Here is a 21,457-nt window from a genome sequence, read left to right on the forward strand (position 1 = left end):
TACAAGTTAAGAGTTTAAAATTATTATTAATAAATATTAATTTTTTGATAGTTATTTTCTCAAATCATTACTTGATATAAGTGAAATTAGTTATTTACAATATTATGTAAAAATATTAAATTATTATTAATTTCAATATTATGTTATAATTATTTTTCTACTTTTTAGATTTTTTTTAAAGATCATTTAAAAGATAAATAGGAATTAGAGATAAATCTGAAGAAAGTGGGAGAGGTAGTTTACGATAAATTTTAAGAGAAGAGAGTATTTAGGTTATTGGGAAAGTGCATCTCATTGGTTGTTTCAAAAATGACAGAATAAAAAAACAAAAAAAAATCAGAAAATTCAAAAACTTTCTTGATCGCTTTATATATATATATATATATATATATATGTATGTATGTATGTATATACAGGTTTTAGGGTAAATTACAAAGACCCCTCTGTACTATGACAATGAGACAAAGACCCCCTTCTATTAACCTTCCATTCAAAAAGGCCTTTGCAATATTTTTTGATCCCCATACTACCCTTGTGATAACTATTCGAACAATTGGGAGAAAAACACTGTTCATCTTCATTGACCTCACGATACACAAAGAGCAATGACAGTAATCCTCTCTACCTCAGATTCCTTCACATTTCTCTCTCTCTCCCTCTCCCCCCCCCCCCCCCCCAATCTTTCTTCTTCCCCTTCCCCGATCACCATCTCCATATATATAACTCTGAACCATATCAAGTATTGCCTTCCAAATGGGGATCGTGGGATCATCAAGACCCTTGATGTCCCAATATTCATTACCAAGATTTTTGTATAACACCATATTTTGCTTGGATCGGGACAGAAAGAACCACGCAATAGTAATTGATGCAATAGAGTATGTTTTCAAGCTCTTCCTTTTAAAGAAGAGATATGATCAGGTTATGAGCAAGATCAGGAGCTCACAGCTCTATGTGCAGGCCATGATTGCCTATTTTCTACAGAAAGGTTTCCTAGAAGTTGCTCTTCATTTTGTAAAAGATGAGAGAACTCAATTCAACTTGGCACTTGAGAATGGTAACATTCAGATTGTTGTTGCTTCAGCTAAGAAGATTGATGAGAAAGACCACTGGTATAAGTTGGGGGTAGAGGCCTTGCACCAGTGCAATGCGAGTGTTGTAGAATATGTGTGCCAGAGAGGACAAAGAACTTTGAGAGGTTATCCTTCCTGTATTTGGTAACAGGGAATATGGACAAACTATCTAAAATGCTGAGAATTGCTGAAATAAAAAATGATGTGATGGGCCAAATTTCATAATACCCTATACTTGGGTGATGTCAAGGAGTGTGTCAAGATTTTGGAGAATGATGGTCATTTGCCCCTTGCATATGTTACTGCTTCTGTCCATAGTCTCCAAGATGTTGCTGAACATCTTGTAGCTGAATTGGGAGATAATGTTCCAACCTTGCCAGAGGGGAGAGTATCATCGCTTCTGATGCCTCCATCACCTATTCTCTATGGAGGAGATTGGCCCTTGTTGAGGGTTATGAAAGGTATCTTTGAGGGTGGGCTGGATAATGCAGGGAGGGGTGCAGAGGAAGATGATGAAGAGGCTGTTGATGGTGATTGGGGTGAGGACTTGGATATTATTGATGCAAATGACATGCAGAATGGTGACATTACTATGGTGGTAGATGATGGAGAAGGGGAAGAAGAGAGATCCGGGGGGGGGGGGGGGGGGGAGAGAGAGAGAAAAGGAGAAATGTGAAGGAATCTGAAGTAGAGGGGATTATCGCCGCTACTGTTCGTGTATCGTGAGGCCGGGGAAGATGAATAGTGTTTTTATCCCAATTGTCCGAATAGTTATTACAAGGGCAATATAGGGATTAATAAATATTGCAACAACCTTTTTGGACAAAAGGCTAACAGAAGGGGGTCTTTGTCTCACAGTCATAATACAGGGGGTCTTTGTCGCAAAATAAAGTACAGGGTCTTTGTCAAAAACCCCATAGTACAGGGGGGTCATTGTAATTTCCCTAAATTTTAATATGTAAAAAAATAAGATGGGAGGACATTTGAAACATTCGTTACTCTCTCACATGAGAGGGTATTGTCATAGCACCCTCTGATTTGATGTAAATGAATATGTTAGGATCAATGTGCAAGAGATCCGGACTCATGTACAAGTAATTAATCATGAACATTAAGGTCAACACACTGTCATTTTCTATTATCATTTAATAGATCAACATCAAGTAAATAAATGGATTATAAACTATAAGGGTGTTTTAATAAAACACTAACTATAAGGTAATTTTTAGTAAATGACCCCTTCTTTTTCTTATTGCATGTCTTCATATTGTTTGGTGTAATTAGCATCGGAGTCATGATCGGACAACCAACACAGCAGCCAACATGATCCATAGCTGCATAAAACTTTAATCTTTAAGTTTTAATGCATAAACATCATTATACCTAAGGTTTTTAAAACTAAACCAGACAACGGACCTGTCAAGGGTCAAGTTTCCAGGTTAAACGGTCCAATCATTCGAACCGAATGAATGACCCGGCCCATTCTGACAAAAAAATAAAAAATTAAAAACAAGACCAAAATCATTGGACGATTCGAATGATTTAACCACCTAGGTCAACAAGATATGGCCAAATAGTAGTTCTGGAGTAAAATAAAGCCTGGTCCAATCCAATTTCGAAAACCATAATTATACCAATAAAACAAATTTCATGTCAAAATGGCTATATTAACATTTTGACAACGATATCAAACATGGAGGAACCTAGATGCTTCGTAATGATCGAATACCAGATTTTCTTAACCATAGATACAACTTATAAAGTAACACAAACGCAAATTTGGATTACTTGTAAGTTTCAACGATAGGGACAAGGAGACGATCAATCAATTCATTAACTATAGAACGATCAATGCATAACCGAATAACACACGGAGAATATGCAAAATCGTTTTAAATCAGGGTCCATTTTCACGTCGGCATCTTACAGTGTAAACAATATTTTTAAAATATATAATATTTATTTTGTCGATTTTATTACAAAATCCAAAGTTTGGGGTAAAATAAATGGATAAAGTCCACTGTAGGGAATATTCAAAATTTTCGTCCCAACAAATGCATGCTGAAGGAAAAAGTGTTGGATCCCACCGTCGTCGGACATTGACGCGAAATAAATAATGCTATGAAACAAATTAAATTATCACCAAATATTAAAAAGTCACATTGACAGGTTCAAATCATGACGAGGATAGAATTATTACTCTATTTGAATTTGTCCATGTAAATTCATGTAAGGTTATGTAAGGCACTGGCTTGTCTTAATTCATTTTATAATATTATAATATTTTGATCATTTTTGTTTAATTCATGAGGCTAAATACAAATATATAGTTTAAAAATATAAAATATAAGGTTTTACACTATGCATATTTTTGTACTTGTATTCTTTTCCAGTACAAATATAAACATGTATAAAGCAAAACCTTATATACTTTATTTTACACTTTGTATTTGTATTGTATATATTTCGTATTTATATTTTCCAGAATTAAGGCTCAATGTGCAAAATCAGTTCAAATGATTATAATTCAATTAAAACCAAATATTAGCATATCACATTTTTTTTTTGAGGATTTTATAAATTTCTCCACTTCATAAATTTTTTATTGGTTTGTATCTATTACAATACAGAATGTACTATAACATAGATAAAAATTTTGGAAAATACATTCAAAAAATCAATAAAATTTTGTGAAAAGAGTAAACCATAATTCCCCCCACCAACCACCATTTATATATCCCCCAATCGCCAAATATATTTCCAAACACAATCAATTAGACTTGGCAATTGAGTTGGGTGGGTCGGGTTTGGGTTAGGTCAAGACACTTTGGGTTGATTACGGGTCGGATTAAACTTTGGGTTGGGTTGTCAAATGCTAGACCCTAACCCTAAATGTTTGGGTTAGGGTTGACCTATGGGTCAATTCGGGTCATCCCAAAAAATAAATGAAATTTAAAAAATAAAGAAAAACTACATCAAAATGCCAAAATTTAAAGAATTAATCTTAAAATTTCAAATATAAAATAAAAAAACTTGAACATTTAACAATTTAAAGAGTAAACAATAAAGAGTAAAGACTAAATTAGACTTGGCAATAGGGTCAGTAGGTTGACCCATGACCCAACCCAGTTTTTCCGAGTTGGGTCGGGTCATTCTCACATTCAAGTAGCTAAATATGAGACCACTAACCCTATTTTTTCTGGTTGGATTGGATCAGATTCGCAGGGTGGGTCAACTTTTTGCCAGAATTGTATATCAAGAAAAAACTTGGGGGGGGGGGGGGCTCAAACTCTAAGACGAAATCAATCTAACTCGCAATTTTAAAGTATACATTTATATTAAAATTTAGTACATGCTTGCCTTGAATTGATAGATCAAACTTGACTTGGAGCTCAATTTAGGGTTTGACCTTAGGGGTGGCCACGAGCCGAGCTTCTCACAAGTTATTCGAGTTCGGCTTGATTTAAACCAAATTTCGAGTCAAGCTTGAGAATGATATATGGGCTCGTTTGCTAATTGAGCCCAGTGAAGCTTGGCTCGTGAGGCTTGCAAGCCTAATCGAGCCTAGTATAATAAATTAATATTTCTTTTATATACATACACATACATATACATATAAAAATATTTAATAAATAATTTTATTATATACATTATAATATTTTTTTATGTATAATAGTAAATAACTTTTATAATTCTTTTTTTTTGTATGTAAAATAAAATAATTTTTTATATGTATATATTTATTTTTATATGTATAATAATAAATAATTGTTATAATTCTTAATTTTTATATATAAAATAAAAAATATATTTTTATATTTATAATTTTTATTATTTAAAAAAAAAACTTAACTTGTAATCGAGCTCGAGTCAAACCAAACTCAAACTCATAAACTTTGAACCGAACCGAACTCGAACTCAAATATCTAGCTCCAATCGATTTTGAACTCAAGCTCGAACCTAACACAATTTCAACAAAGCGAGCACGAATAGCCACTCGAATCCACCCCTAGTTCGGCCTAACTTCCAATTCATTCTTAACATTGAACTAAAGCCGGTCCAATTCATTGTTGGATCGGAATGACCGAGCAGCTCTCTGCAATCGAGGGTTCGATCGGGTTTCAACACATTGCTTTGCTTAGCTGCTACAGGTGATGAAATGAACACACATGTCAATGCTCTAAAAGCGGGAGTCATTTCAGACACAAGAATCGAAACTTCCGGTTTAGAATCCTAGATAATCTGCGGAAAAGAAGGCGATGATTGGACCGGATGGGGGCGAAAATTGGAAATATATGAAAATAAATCAATAAATGCCAGTCGGAATGAAACTCAAATTCGGCTCAAATTTAAATCGAAATTGGGGTCAAATGAAATTCTACTTAAATTTACGCGGAATCTAGATAGGAAACTCGGTGAGGGAAAGAAAAAAATAGGGAAAAGAAAAATATTGTGTAGTTCTTTGAGACAAGTTTTCGTGTGGGCGAGCGCCGGCGACCTCGGCTTCTCCGTCCGAAAAATTTCTCATATTTGGACGGTCCTTGTTTTGCTGGATAGCCTGGATTGAAAGAGGAACCCTCCTGCAATCTGGCTTGAATTTCGCGTTTACTTGCGCTGATCTGCCGGCATTGTTCTGCTTCGGCTTGAAATGTTGGACCCACGATGAGGTAGGGACCTTATGTTTCTTCCGCTGGATAATCTAGGGCTGCTAATCAGGTGATGAATCCTGAGTGGTGTAGTTTTATTTAAATCTATTTATTGAGGGATTCTGGTTATATGATCTTCAGCATTTTAGGGTTTAGTCATCAGGATTCCCTTTTCATGAGGTTCTGAAAGAGAAAGAAAAGGAACTCACTTTGAACTGAAGTGGAGTTGTAAGTTGTAACTGCTTTGATTCTGGTCCCAACTAGTATTCAAGTTTTCTATCCTTCCTTCGTTTTAGTATCGTAGTAGTTAGAGAGAGCAAAATGGAAGATACCGAAGAAGCTCGTAATGATACGTCGCAACGGCTTCAATCCTCGTTCGGAGCTTCGTCTTCCTCTGTTCCGAAACAACACTTATCGACCAATCGACTGGATATTCCTCAGTTAAATGCTTCGCAAATCCGTGCTCCCATGAGGTCACTTCCCCAGAATTCTAGCCCGGATAGCAACAAGCGCCCGGGTATACCTCCATCACACCCAAATATTCCTCCCGCCTCACCTTATTCGCAGATCCCAGTCTCTCGATCCAATGCTCAACCACTGGGTTCGCAAAATTTTAGCCCGGCACCTTCGCATTCTAGATCTCTATCTCAGCCTGCATTTTTCTCGTTTGATTCTTTACCCCCACTGAGTCCTTCGCCTTACCGAGACTCTCCGTCTACCTCGCTCTCCGATACAGCTTCTGCTGATGTTTCCATGGAAGATCGTGACGGCAGCTCAAACACACCAATGCCTCCTTCATCCTCACCTTTCTCGAGAGGTAATTCCGTGAGGATGGGCGAGAGCCTGCCTCCTCGTAAAACGCACAGACGGTCTAGCAGTGATATTCCGTTTGGGTTCTCGACTGTCATGCAATCTTCTCCGCCACTAATCCCGCTCAGGGGCCCTGGCGTTTTGGAACGATCGGCATCTGCAAGAGACAATTCGGGAATAGCTAAGCCAATTCAGTTGGTGAAACGGGAATCCGAGTGGGATAGAGATGGTGATATCAATGCAGAAGGGATGGGTGAGAGGAAATCTGAAGGGGAGGTGGTAGATGACTTGTTCTCCGCATACATGAATCTTGATAACATGGATACCTTGAACTCATCTGGGACTGAAGAGAAGAACTGTAACGCGAACCGCGAGGATTTAGATAGCAGAGCCAGTGGCACAAAGACGAACGGAGCGGATAGCAGTGACAATGAAGCGGAGAGCAGCATAAATGAAAGTGGCAGCAGTGTACATCGAACAAACAGTTCCTCAACTGAGAGAAAGGAAGGCCATAAAAGGAGTGCGGGAGGAGATATTGCTCCAACCACCCGTCACTGTAGAAGTGTTTCTATGGATAGTTTCATGGGCAAGATGCATAGTTTGAGTGATGAATCACCAAAGTTGCCACCTTCTCCGGGAACTCGGCCAGGTCAACATTCGCACAGCAATTCAATGGACGGCAACTCAGCTACATTCAGTTTGGATTTTGGGAATGGGGAGTTCAGTGGTGCTGAGCTTAAGAAGATTATGGGAAACGAGAAACTTGCTGAGATCGCAATGGCAGATCCCAAACGTGCCAAAAGGTACAGTACCTTGCTTTGTTATAGTTGTTTTATCACCAATGATGACTGAGATATACTCTATTGCATGATGATGTCACCTTAGGATTTTGGCTAATCGGCAGTCAGCTGCACGGTCCAAGGAACGGAAAATGCGATACATTTCAGAATTGGAACACAAGGTACAAACGCTACAGACAGAAGCCACCACATTGTCTGCACAGCTGACACTTTTACAGGTGAGTGTCTAGAGCCAGTTGGTATTCTTTTTTGTTTTTCTATTACTGCGGCTTCCACTTCTCTCATTTTTTTCATTCAGAGAGATTCTGCTGGGCTTACCAGTCAGAACAATGAGTTGAAATTCCGTCTTCAAGCCATGGAGCAGCAAGCTCAACTTAGGGATGGTAATGCTTTTTGTCCTTTTGTAGCTTCTCATGCATGTATAAACACATTTTACCAGCATATTAATGCATAATAGGCTTTCAATACATGCTTGCTGAGTTGGGAAAGAGAAATTACTGCTGCAGAGTGTTCAATTTACAGAACCAATGATCCTTCAAAATAAAAAATATTTTATTATTTGCTAACACAATATATTTAGAAAAGAAAAGGTGCATTACTTCTGGGTGAACTGCTTGGCACCATTTTTCTCTTTATAGACCTAATGCCACTGTACTAGTGTTATCTTTGCTGTCTGGTTGTTTATTTGTTATAGTAAACCAACTTAATGTTCTTTAATTTCCATTAATCTAGACTTGGAGCTCTATAGCAGGTAAGCAGGATCCCCCCTCCCCCCTGTACTAGTGTTATCTTTTTTGTCTGGTTGTTTATTTGTTATAGTAAACCAACTTAATGTTCTTTAATTTCCATTAATCTAGACTTGGAGCTCTATAGCTGGTAAGCAGGATCCCCCCTCCCCCCTGCAGTGTGTAAGTGCCTAGATTGAGCCCTATACCTTATGTTTCGAAAATGTGGAATGCTGCGTTGCGTGACTTCCTCACTATGGATTTTGCATTTTAAGTGTCCCTCACATGCATGAATCTGATTTCAAGTACTCTGAAAAGGCAACTTTTTTTGTTTTGATAAATTCTGAAAAGGTGACTTTTGCAGCAAGAAAATTTCAAATTACTAGATTATTGTTGTATTTCTATATTCTTTTCAGCACATCTTCAAAATTTGTATTCTGTGGAGTCCTCCTTGGAAGTAGCCTTAATTATAAGAAGCTCCAGAGTGGCTAAGATTCATCACATGAGCCCTAAAATGAAGGTGCTTAAAGGAATTGCAGCCTTCAGTCAGGTTAAAAGAATGACAACTTAATTAGAGTATGTCATGCCTAGTCTTGATTCATGGATTAAGTACACTGATTATGAAAGAAATTCATGTGTTCTTCAACTGATTATGAAAGAAGCTTCTAATTGATTATAAAATAAATAAATATGTGCGTGTATTTGAATAGAGAGGCTGTTGGGGTGGTGATCAGGTCATGTTTGGATATTGTTTCAAACTTTTAACTCTTGTGTAGGATTAGGAGGAGGGGGGAGGGATACATGAACTACTGGATACCCCACCTTCTATTGGTGGTTTTGACAACTAATAATTTTAACTAATGTTACACAACTTAAAGTAGGCTTTCTTGCATACATGACAAGGTTTGTGCCAATTCTTTTTCGATAAACACAGGGTGGGGAGAGAAAGTTGGTCCAACTCCTTTTGAGCTCCAAACTAATTTGTCATGTCTAAGATTGCTTGGCTGTTTCTATATGTATAAGAGAAATTATGTTAATAGATCTAGTTCAGTTCTCCAATTGCTATACCACCTCAGAAAATCATTCTTTTCTTAGTACAATAAAATACCTATATTTAAGAAAGCACAGTCATGTCTTACCAAAAAGTAAAATACTAAAATTAAAACAACTGAGCAGTAATCATGAAATCTTGGACAGGAAGAGCCGCTACTTGTCTTGGCCTGGCTTTCTGTTCTAGAGAGCCATTTCATCTAGCTATACACCTCCAGCTCCAGTGCAACAGGATAACCACCATTATGAATCTTCCTAAATGTTTTATTTCTTTAAAAATCACTTTCTACCTTATTGTTTAAAAAATGTTTCCCTTGTTTATTTTCAGCCTAGTAATGGCTCCATCTGCTATAGGTTAGATGCAAGTCATGCGAGACTGCGAGTTGATAGTCCTGTAGCTTTCTAGTATATGTAATTAGATTCATTTTTCCAGCATCAAGAAATAGGACCAAACTGATTAATGTGGAAGATGCATGCATATGAGAAAATGGTAAAATTGTAGGTAACTTAAATATATTGGTTCTAGCCGTGGAAATGCCATCTGAAAATTTCTTCCTGTTTGCTTGACGTTTTGTCATTGGTTCTGGTTCTTCTATGTATGCTCATCAACATGGGTAAATGCATTTTGAATGGGTTATATTTAGAAAAAAAGTATCTATATTTATTTTGGGTGAACATGGCAGCTTTAAATGAGGCACTGACTGCGGAAGTTCAGCGGTTGAAGTTAGTCACTCAAGAGTTGAGTGGCGATGTGTCCAGTTGTTTGGCTCAACAGTTATCCATGAATCCTCAAATGTTCCAGCTGCAGCACCAGCAGCCTCCCCAGATGAACATTTATCAGTTGCAACAGCAGCAGCAGCAACCACAGCAAGACCAAGCACAGCAGCAACCACAGCCACCAGGCCCACAACCAACACAGACACAGCAGCAGCAGAATAGTTCAGCCACTAAGCACGAGCTGAACCAATAGGTTTTGGTGGTTGGTGATGTCTTGCATGTCCAAGTGATTATAATCATTTATGAATTGTGGGTGCAGTCTGGTTTCTTTGTTCAACTTACCTATACTTCGTGTCGAAGGTATATGTCTGTCGCCGACCAATTCAACTTACATTACGCATCCACTCCCGAACTGATGGTGGTACAAAGTGTAGGCTATAAATATTTTATATATATATATATATAATTTTTCTTTTGGTATGCATGTTTAATCTGGAATATAAGCATTATTTCATCTACAGCTTTTGTTGATTCCTTTTTTTCCCTCTTTTTGGGTGTCACAAAAGAGTCAAACAACTAATCTCTTTGGTTTTGGAAAAGATCAACGTACAGTTAATTGTATTCGTTCTTTTGTTAGTTGGATACTTGGATATTGATGCCTGCCAGTAAAAAAAAGGCATAAAATGCCATGAAAAGACGATTTTAACCGACAGGAAAAAGGATGCACAATAACGACACATAGCTCTTCCTGCAATTAAGGTGATTATTGATTGTTGCATTGGAAGGGATGTTATCATTCGATCACGGCTGTAAAAATCCATCCCATGTGTGGACAGATAATTTGATGGCTTGGAGGCAAGATAGATCTGATAAAGTGTTTATATCTTCAACTCGTATTTGTAGGGTTAAGCCTTAGATCTATTAATATGTTTACTTTCTATTAGATCCGTTAACCAGAATAATTAAGCTCTAATATCATTAAGTGATTAACAAAAGTACCTTCTCTTTTTTCCTCTTGGCCTTTGCCTTTGCCTTAAACGTTAGGCTTTGAGGTCAATGAGGATGACGGTTTTAACCAGTGTTTAGAAAACTGAATTGGACTGGCCGGTTCAGTTATACCTCCAAAATTGTTTTGTCCCGTCACTCTGTCCGTTCTCACTGTTTCTAAAAAACCTGAAAAGTAGCATATGAACTCTCTCCTAGGCCACATAAACGGTGATCTCCAAACCCACTTCATTTCTACATTTAGAACAGGCTAAACAAATCAGGTAAAATAAGGTCTTTGGCCAAATTAAAGCTGGAGATGAAAGAAACTAGTGAGAACAAAGTTTTGGATTGGAAATTATGGTATATATGGAATTGGAAGTCATAGATTACATTTCAATTTATGCAGAAAAAGTTGATGGATTCCAGTGAGAGTGAAAAGTTGTTCAAACTAACAAGAAAGCCACTACCCAAACCAAGTTTTAAAACCCAATCGGATAACAAACCGTTCAGGGGTCCGGTTCCAGGGTCAAACGGTCCGATCATTCGAACTGAATGGATGGCCTGTTCTGAATGGTTCGACCACCCAGGTCAGTTCATTGACCAAATCAACGTTTTTTTTGCCAAAAGATAGTTCTGGGGTGAAACGAAATCAGTCAGGTGACTGGTTCCCAAATTTTCTGGTCCTGTCCGGTTTTGAAAACATTGACCCAAACAAAGATACCGTATCCTACAACTATTACTTAAATTGATAAAATATTTAACCAAAATTGGAATAGACAAACTAAGCAACTAAGAAACATATATCAGCAAAAGTTCAAGAAAAAAAGGGGGCTCTCAAATGAAAACTAATATTCCCTTAAGATTCTATACATCATGAACACTCAAAATTGAAGAACAATGCCTCTCTCTTTCTTCCCCACCCTCCCCCCTTGTACTCCTTCTTTCCCTCCCTTTAACCATGGTTGTGAATATAGTATTGTGTGCAATCAAAAAAAGAAATTAGAGATTAGGGATGCAAAATCGGATTCGAATCAGAGTATGTCTGAATCCAATCAGACACTGTTTATGTTGAACCGATCCGATCCAAAGATCTGATTGGATTTGATAGGAGTTGATTTGAATTCAAATCTTATCAGTGAGTCAGATCTTTGGATCTGATCCAATCTGACTTATTTTCTTTAAAAATTAATAAATTATTAAAAGAAAATTTTAAATAAAGTAAAAACAAAAAATAGAAGTATTCTTTTAATTATTTTCATCATATATATACATGTTTTTTTATAAAAAAATAAATAATATAACATATTTATAAAAAATAAACAATATATATATATATATGTATTATATATATTTATATTTATAAATATAAAATATATCAAATCGGATAGGGAGTGATCCAAATAGGATCGGATCTCAGATCGGATTGGATCATGATCCGATCCATTTACACCCCATGTAGAGATTTCCCAAGTGGGCTAATTTATCTACTGTCACCTAATTATTTCTGTATTAATTAACTTGTATTATTGTCTTATTTTAACACAGATGAAACAACATAACAACACTCCTATCCTTGGGACTAGTAGAAGTTTGAACCATCCCTTTTCTATGCCCCTACTAACAACTTTTCTCCAGGTGGAGGTGTGGGTCACCTTAGCCGGCTAATAACAACTCAAAACTTCAATTTTTATAAAGCAAGTTTTTAACCAAAACTAATTATCTGATGTATTGTCTATCAAACTCACCCTTGACACAGAATAAAACAAAAATTACATGAAAACCGGGAAACCTTTATATATTTTTAACTACATAATCAGTCCTGATCTTGATCAATACAGAACATAAATAACAGGTCCCAATCCATTTATTAATCGGGACAAAATCACATAACCAGAATCAACACAATTGGTTTGGTCAGATAGATTAAACCATTGACAAACCCTTCCCAACAAACTAAAAAAAAATGGTACAATTACATTCATAATGTAAAAATGCTTCTAAAAAATTGGCAAGGCAAGGCCAAAATGGGCCTAAGATTTAGTGGATACCAAAGTTAGAAAAAGAATACATCTGTGGGACTATTTATTACCTGATCTATAACAAACACCATATAGAAATTCGAAACCTGTAAACAATCCATCAGTTATGCCACCTTGAGCACCAATAATGGGACCGTTCATGGCTTGAGAGGCAATCCCAATTCAATCCTAAGGAAATATTCGTAATTTTAATCAATAGCAAATGAAAGAAACCCATATTCAAATATTAACCTAAAAGGAAATGTTCATCAAATGGACAAAGTTGCACATACCAAGCATTTAGTAAAAGACAAACTTATCACGTTGTTCCCATATGATAAAACACATGCCAGTATGCCATAGCTCTCCCTGAAAAAACAACTCATATGAGAAAAACACATTAAATCATGGTTTTCAAAATGGGACCGGACCGGATGATCAGACCGGAAAAACTAGGAATCGGTTAGGTGATCGATTCCGTTTTATCCCAAAACCGTTATTTCACCAAAAAACTATTGATTTAGTCAGTAACCATTGATCTGGGTATTCGAACCATCCAAACCATTTGGATCGTTTAATGGTTTTTTGTCGTTTTTTATTTTTTTATTTTTAAATTTTTGTCAAAATGGACCATCCATTCGGTTCGAAAGGTCAGACCGTTCGACCCGGGAACCGGACTCCTAACCTATTCATTCTCCAATTCGGTTTTAAAAACCTTGCGTTAAACAAAACCCATAAGAAGAACAAAAAAATCAAATGGAAAGAGGAATAAATGACCAAAACAAAGTTTAAGACAAAAATTCACTAAAAATCCCTTACCTCTAAGGTTAAGCATAGAACTCTCTCTCTCTCTCTCCTTCCTATTTGTATCCCTCACTTTCTAAGAGGAAAAAATACACTTTCCAACAAATATTATAAAATCATAAATTAATAACAAAACAACTCAAAAATTAAGTAAAAAAATTACTTAACTAATCTAAAATCAAATAAATAGAGAAAAAGTTGGACATTCCTAAGTGGCTCTCTCAACTTCTTGTTTGAACAACCTATGAAAAAAAGTCTTGAATCAGAACTTTATTTTAAGGAAAAATTTCCAATAGGTACCTTGTACTTTAAACTGAGTGCCAATTTATCATTGTACTTTAAAGTGTTACAATCTAGCACCTGAAATTTTAATCTGGGACAATTTGGTACCCGACTTAGATTTCCGTCCGTTAGAGGATAAAAAGTCTTAAATACCCCCAATGCTATTTCGACGGATTAAAATTATTAAAATAACCCATCGAGCAATGCAAGTAGTAAACACTGTTCTTGCATTTACAGAGAACCAGCTCCCTCACGCCCATGGTGTCAGGCGAATTGCCACTGGGAAAATTAATTTGTCACCGAAAAATTATTGCACCGCCGAGAATCCGAGAAGCAGTGCCATTTTCTGAGGGGAGGAGAGCACTGAAACATGGCACAAATGAATTCGACATCAACACCACCAGACAGAAGTATAGAAACCCATCGATTTCTCTTCTCAAACCCACTAGCCAATATACGGGAACGCTGTAGAGAAGAGCAAACAGTAGAAGGAAGTGGAGGAATACCGGGGTGTTGGCTATTACGTAGGACAAGACTCTGTAAGCTTTTCTGGAGGTCTCTCTCATCGAAATTCTTCTCTCCTGTAAGAAAATCGGTAGCCCTTCTGTTGTTGAAGAGAGCAAGAAAGTGAGACTGAAAGCGAAGAACCCGAGTCGCGTCTGCAACCTGACCCAGGCGGTGTCATTGTTAACATTCATGAAACTGGTTCCCAGCACAACTCCGACCACCTAGGCTTGGATCATTCGGGCCGCAAATAGTTGCTTGGTTCTGAATATGTTGCTGCAGAATCTCTGGCTTAGAATTAAGACCTCTCGAAATCGAGAATTTGGGTAGAAAATATGCTTTTCTACGATAAAATCAGATGCCGAAGTTATCGTCAACCGCTTTTCTTGTTGCTCGTCTTCTTCATGATGATTTTCAGCAGCTTTATCCTCAATCGACAATTGGCCTTCAAGAGCCAACGAGGTTTGTATACCCAGAGTCTCTGTAACCCAAAGACCTTGCGCTTCTCACCGCTTGAGATCCCAGGAGCTGAATCCCCGCCAATCCTCGAATCCTTCACATGATCCAACCCCAGCTCTTTCAGCAGCTCTCTCACTCTCGCTGCAGCCACACTACGCCCACCACATCCCCTCAGACGGGCGCTGTAGATGAGTGTTTCTTCGACTGTAAGCAGCGGGAAGAGCGCATCGCGTTGGTTGACGTAGCCCGACACTCTCCGAAGATGTGCAGCATCCATGGGCTGATCATTGACAAAAGCTGACCGGAAATTCTACCCGGTGGAATCATCCCGACAAGATTTCCATCGGAAGCAGTGCTATTTTTGATCGAACTAAGAAGGGTTTTTCATTCATTCAATCCAGAACGCAGACAAGAGGATTAGAGAAATAAGAAGGTAATTTTAACCCGCATGTGAGTTTCTAACCAACGGAAATCTAACGTCGGGTATCAAATTGTCGCAAATTAAAAATTTGGATACTAAATTGTCACGATTTTTAAAGTAGGGGTATTAAATTGGCACTCGGCTAAATTACAGGGTACCTATGGGAAATCTTCCCTTGTTTTAAAGACTTGAAAAAATCAGAATTATGCTTGTGATTTAGACATTAGAAAAACAAATATTTTTTTCGAGATTTAAAAAGAAATTGTAGATCTGAGTTGTGCTTATGATTTAGCCATTTTCTTCTACTTTAGTCTCAATGTGTCTTTGTCTTTTGCTTTTTTCCGTTTGTTTACCATGTGCAGCTCAGTTCCCATAGTGTGACCATGTTTCTTTCATACTGTACAATGATGTACCTAGGTTTCTTCTTCCTTGCAGCTTCTGTTTTTTACTTTAAAAGATGTGATTTATTGTAGTAAAAAAGTTGTATATTGCAGTATTGGTTCACCATTTAATTTGGAAAATATCATCATAATTTTGATTTCCTAGGTTTTCTATTCTGACATCATCATAATGGTAATAATGGTAATAAGAGAATGGTAAGTGGAAAGTGGAGTTGAGGTTTAAACTACCTTGACGTAGTCTAAGTTGTAAAAATACTCAACAGTGTGTACTTGAATCATTAAAATTTTCATTTCTCTTGACAGATTTGATTCATGGAAAAATTTCAGATCTAAATTTGGCCTGTACTTAAAAAAATTCCAATGTAACTATAGACTTGAACAGTGCCTATGTTTTGGACATCTCAAAAGACAGTACAGACTTGAATTCATGGTTTTCAAAACCGGATCGGACCGGATGGTCGGACCAGAAAAACCGGGAACTGGTAATTTGATCGGTTCCGTTTTTCCCCAAAACCAGATTTTTGCCAAAAAAATGTTGATTTAATCAGAAAAATTCTGACCCGAGCAATTGAACCATTCAAACTGTTTAACGGTTTTGACTGCTTTTTATTTTTTATATTTTTGTCCGAGCGGGCCAACTGTTCGATTTGAACGGACAGACCATTCGACCCGAGAACCGAACCCCTAATCGGTTCGTTGTCCGGGTCGGTTTTAAAAACCTTGCTTGAATCAGACCTTTATTTTAAAGACTTAAAAAAATAACCCCAAATTAAATCTGTATTTTAGAGATTTAAAAAAATATACATATTTGAATTGTGATTGTGATTTAGCCATTTCAAAGGCAAAATTCCAGACCCCAATCGGGTATGTATTAAAAAGAAAAAAAAAACCCAAGATAAATATACCTAAGTTATTTCTTTTTCTTCAAATACAGATTGGCTTAAAAAAATCAGCCCCAAATTAAATATAAAAATCTCGATACCATTGTTGATTTGGGAAATTCAATAAAAAATCTTCATACCTGAAGCTTGTGATTTTCAAACTTAAAATCATGGTTGTATTTTGTCTAAGGCTGTTACTATGACTTCTTATTAGCTTTTTATAATTTGAAAAGAGCATAATTATCTTTATTAGTGACCATTTTACATTTTTACTTTTTTTACCTAACATCTTTACTTTTGATAAACAAAACTATAAAATACCAGTAAAACCAAAGCATATTCTAAAACGTTGCACTTGTCTTATAATACCTAACTAGCGGGGACCCGTGCGATGCACGGGACTTATCAAGGAAAGTGAAATAACCAACACTTATAACTAAAGAAATAATGTAATATTGTTTAAAATAATTAAATCTTTACCTTAATAATTTATTACAGAAAATTTTTAGTAATTTAGTAATTTGGATTAATTATATTAATAATTTTCGAAAAAAAATAATAATCATTGCTAATTACTTAATAAAATAATTATTTTTCCACATTATTTGTTAGTGTTCTATTTTATTTATTTTACTTTATTAATGATTAAATGTTTTAATTTTTGGAAAATATCACTTAAATATTTAAAATAATTAAACACCAGTAAATATATAAAATTAGGCTATATCATAATTAAATTAATCTATAGTTAACTTTTTTAGTCATTAACTAAATTAATCTAAGCCAAAACTCAGGGTTTAAGACTTTGGATTAGGCTTGGATTGATCCTCATCCTGACCCAACCAACCCAAGTTGCATGCACGTAACACTCGTAATTGAACTAGATCAAAGTCACCAAACCAAGTGCAACCCATGCATGCATTATTTTTAGGTTTTTTTAACTATTTTTAGATAATATTGATGCAAAAATAACTATGAGGGATGGGCCACCCACATTGTTTAGCCTGATGAACAAAAAATTAAAAATTTCGGGCTAAATTTTGATAGTGTATTAGGAGTTTTTAAGATTGCTTGGCCTAGCCTAGCCCACACCTTAAGTGTAATAATATTTGTATAGGCTTATAGGATTGCCCGTGTAATTATAAAACTGTGACTTTTTTTACAAATTAAAATTTTTATTTACTTCTAGTCTAGTATAAAAAATATATAACATTTCTATATATATTAATATAAAATTTGTTACATAATAATATTTACCATCTATATATATATTAAAACAAGGAAGTCTAGAAATTTTATCCCTTTTTTGAATTTTTTATTTTTTTTAATTCTGTCATTTTTTAAACAACCGCACTTTCCCAATAACCTAAATAATCTCTTCTATTAAAATTTCTCCTAAACTACCCCCCACACTATCCCCCACTTTCTCTAAAGTTATCTCTAATTCCTATTTATCTCCAAAAATATCTTTAATTTAGTAGAGAGTTTCTCTCCTAAATTATCTCTAATCCTTATTTATCCTCTCCCCTAATTTTTATCTATATCTATCTAAAGAAAGTTTTGATTAAAATTTTAAGAATTATTTAAATATTCTAACAAAATTATATAATAACTTTAAAATATCTATTAAAAACACAAAAAAATAATCTTATATTTTTACAAATGATATCAAAAAATCATGTACTAACAATTTAAATTATGTTTTTCCAGATTACCAATTTAAATATTTTTCAAATATTTAATAATATGTAATAGATTTAAATAAATAAAATTCAAATAACTAAATATTTATCATAACAAGATTTTAAATAGTTAAAATAATAAAATTATGTAATAAATTTAAAAAAAATTCTTCAAAGTACAAAAATAATTACAACATAATATTGAAATTAATAATAATTTAATATATTAAAAATTAATAATGAAATTATGTAAAAATAGTATAAATTATGATTTTATGGACAATTAAATTTAATAAATAATTAATATTTTACATATTATTTAAGTATTTTTATAACTAAATATTTTAAATAACAAAATATTTAACATAACTAGAATTTAAATAGTTCAAATAAAGAAATTATGTAATAAATATAAAACAATTCTAAAAAGTAGAAAAATAATTATAACATAATATTATGAATAACTAATTTCACTTATATCAAGTAATAATTTGAGAAAATAACTTTCAAAGAAATTAATATTTTTTAATAATGATTTTAAACTCTTAATCTGTATTTATTATATAATTATATATACTAAAATTAATATTTATTGTATTTCAGTAATTATTTATTGTTTTTTGCGATAAATGATTTTCCAATGATTTTGTATAATTTTTTTGTTATTTAGAAAACTTTCAATAATTATTGGAGATTAAACTACTATTATTGATATTTTTAAATTTAACCTATGGTACTTATTGTATTAATTGTATTTTTGTTATAACTTATTGATAAATATTTATTAGAGATTATACTATTTATTGACTACGTTAATCTATTTTTAGTACTTATTTTATTTTTGTAATTATTGTATTTTTTCATTATCAATATATTTTCAATAATTGTGTATTTACGCTATAAATTTTAATAATTATTGGAGATTAAACTATTGTTATTTATCAGAGATGAGACTATTGTTATTTATCAAAAGAAAATAGTTGCTTGAGCTTGGAAATTTATAGATCTAATTGGGTTAGGATAAGTTATAAATGATTTGTTATTTTTTATTATTAACTTTAATTATCTTATCAATACTAATTTTTAATAGTTGCTAGATAAAACCCAGGGGTGAGCATTTGGTTTATTAGGTCAAAAATCGAATCAAATAAACCAAAATTTTAAAAACTGAACAACAAAAATAAAAATCAAAACCAAAATTTTTGGTTATTTCGGTTAAAACTGAATTTAATAATATATACTTTATTATATATATTATAACATATAATATATATTATGAAATCAAATTTCATTATATTATATATTAATATGTATAATATTTTTATATTTAAATTTCTTTTTTTTATTAGTGTTCATTAAGTTGGATTTTTAAGTGGAATTGAAACACATTTTTAATATTTGCTAAGCTTTGTTAATATTTATTTTTAGTGAAAGTTTAGTGGATTTTTAAATTAATAATCTTTTGATTGTTTAACCTTAACCTATTTATATTATTTGATTTATATCATAGTTTTCAAAATCAGATAGGATCGGAAAAACGAGGAATTAGTTAGGTGACTAGTTCCATTTTATCGCAAAACCATTATTTCGCAAAAAACCGTTGATTTGATCAACAAACCACTGGTCCAAGCGGTCAAACCATTTGAACCGTCCAACGGTTTTGGCCATTTTTATTTATTTTTTATTTTTTTCAAAACGGGTCATCCATTCGATTTGAATGGTCAGACCGTTCGACCCGAGAATTGGACCTTTGACTGGTTCGTTGTTCGATTCAATTTTAAAAACCTTGATTTATAACATGCAAAATAAGAAGCCTTGAAAAACCCAAAGGTCTCTCTCTAATAGTGTGCAACTTTATTAATCTAATCAAGATAAACAATGATTACTGTCCTATATTTTTAGAACAAAAGAAAATAAGAAAAAATGCAAAAAATGGAGAAAATAGATAAAAAGCTTCTCTCAAAGGTAGGGTTGTTCATGGGTCGGGTTGGGTTGGTTTACTAGTTTTTTTTTTTTCAACTGACCCGACTTGGTCAGGTTACCTAAAGAGTAAATCAAAACCGACCCTCTATTAAGCAAAACCGACCTAGTCGGTTTGGGTCGGTTCTGGAAATATATTTAAAACTGAAATATACATTTCAGAAAATATATATATATATATATATATATATATATATATATATATATATATATATATATATATATATATATATATATATATATATATATATATTTTAAAACCTTTAAAACTGAAATATACATATTATATATAATATTTCAGAATATATTTTCTGGAAAAATATTCAAAACAAAAATATATATTTGAAACCAAAATATATATACAAATATATCAGAATATATATTTTCTGGAAATATATATCTGATATATTTCAGAATATATATTTTATAGATATATTTTTTCAAATATTTTGGTTTTTATGCAAAATTGAAATATTTATATTTAACCGTTTTAAATATAAAATATATATTTAAATTAAAATCGAAATATATATTTAAATAGATTAGGTTTTTCATATAAAACTGAAGTTTTTGGTGCAGATATATCATAAATAACCTGATTTTCTTTTCAAAGCTTAAACAAAACACAAATAAAATATATCAACTTTTAAGATGCATTAAATTTTAAAAATATTAAATAAAAAATACTAACTTGTGAATGTGATGCTTGAGTCTTGAGAAATTGAAATTTGAGAGTTGAGATTTGAGAAGATGGAAGAACCAAGTGAATGAGTGATGTTGAAATTTGAAAATTTTGAGAATGTTTGAGCCTTGAGGAGACGAACCAGGAAAGAAAGAGTCAAAGAATAATGAAATTTAGAAAAAGACTAGGACTTGCAATGTTTAGAGAGTAGAGAACTCTTTTAATCTTTCAAAAAATGCAAGAAGCCAATCTTTCTAAAAGTGTAGGGATTAGGGATTTTGCTTGTCTTGCAATGCTTGCCATTAATGCCAATCATAAAAATTATAAAGAATAGATAACTAAGTTAGTAAGTAACTAAAAAATTAATGCTAAAAATAAGTAACTAAGTTAGTAAGTAAGTAGGAAGAAGTAGGATAGAGATAATCTAGTTAAATAACTTGGTTTGGTTTAATTTACCCATCTTTACAACCCCGAATTATCGGTTTACCCATCTTTACAACCCCGAAACCGACCAATGTTGAAACTGGCCAAATCA

The 21,457-nt window shown here is 33.8% G+C and overlaps 1 protein-coding gene and 1 pseudogene across 1 annotated transcript; one reads left to right on the forward strand and one right to left on the reverse strand.

The window, feature by feature from the left end:
- Positions 1-5,419: 5,419 nt before the first annotated feature.
- On the forward strand, positions 5,420-10,305 carry LOC148849064 (Basic-leucine zipper (bZIP) transcription factor family protein). Its single transcript, XM_088950428.1, has 4 exons — positions 5,420-7,332; positions 7,415-7,547; positions 7,628-7,712; positions 9,788-10,305. The coding sequence occupies exons 1-4, from the start codon at positions 6,041-6,043 to the stop codon at positions 10,072-10,074; spliced, it is 1,797 nt and encodes a 598-aa protein (XP_088806554.1). The 5' UTR covers positions 5,420-6,040; the 3' UTR covers positions 10,075-10,305.
- Positions 10,306-13,916: 3,611 nt separating this feature from the next.
- Positions 13,917-15,152, reverse strand: LOC148849065 (ABC transporter G family member 10 pseudogene; annotated as a pseudogene).
- Between the last annotated feature and the right edge of the window lie 6,305 nt (positions 15,153-21,457).

The sequence above is a fragment of the Nelumbo lutea genome, chromosome 6 (assembly GCF_056320005.1).
Source record: "Nelumbo lutea isolate HS-2025 chromosome 6, American lotus-T2T, whole genome shotgun sequence".
NCBI lineage: Eukaryota > Viridiplantae > Streptophyta > Magnoliopsida > Proteales > Nelumbonaceae > Nelumbo > Nelumbo lutea.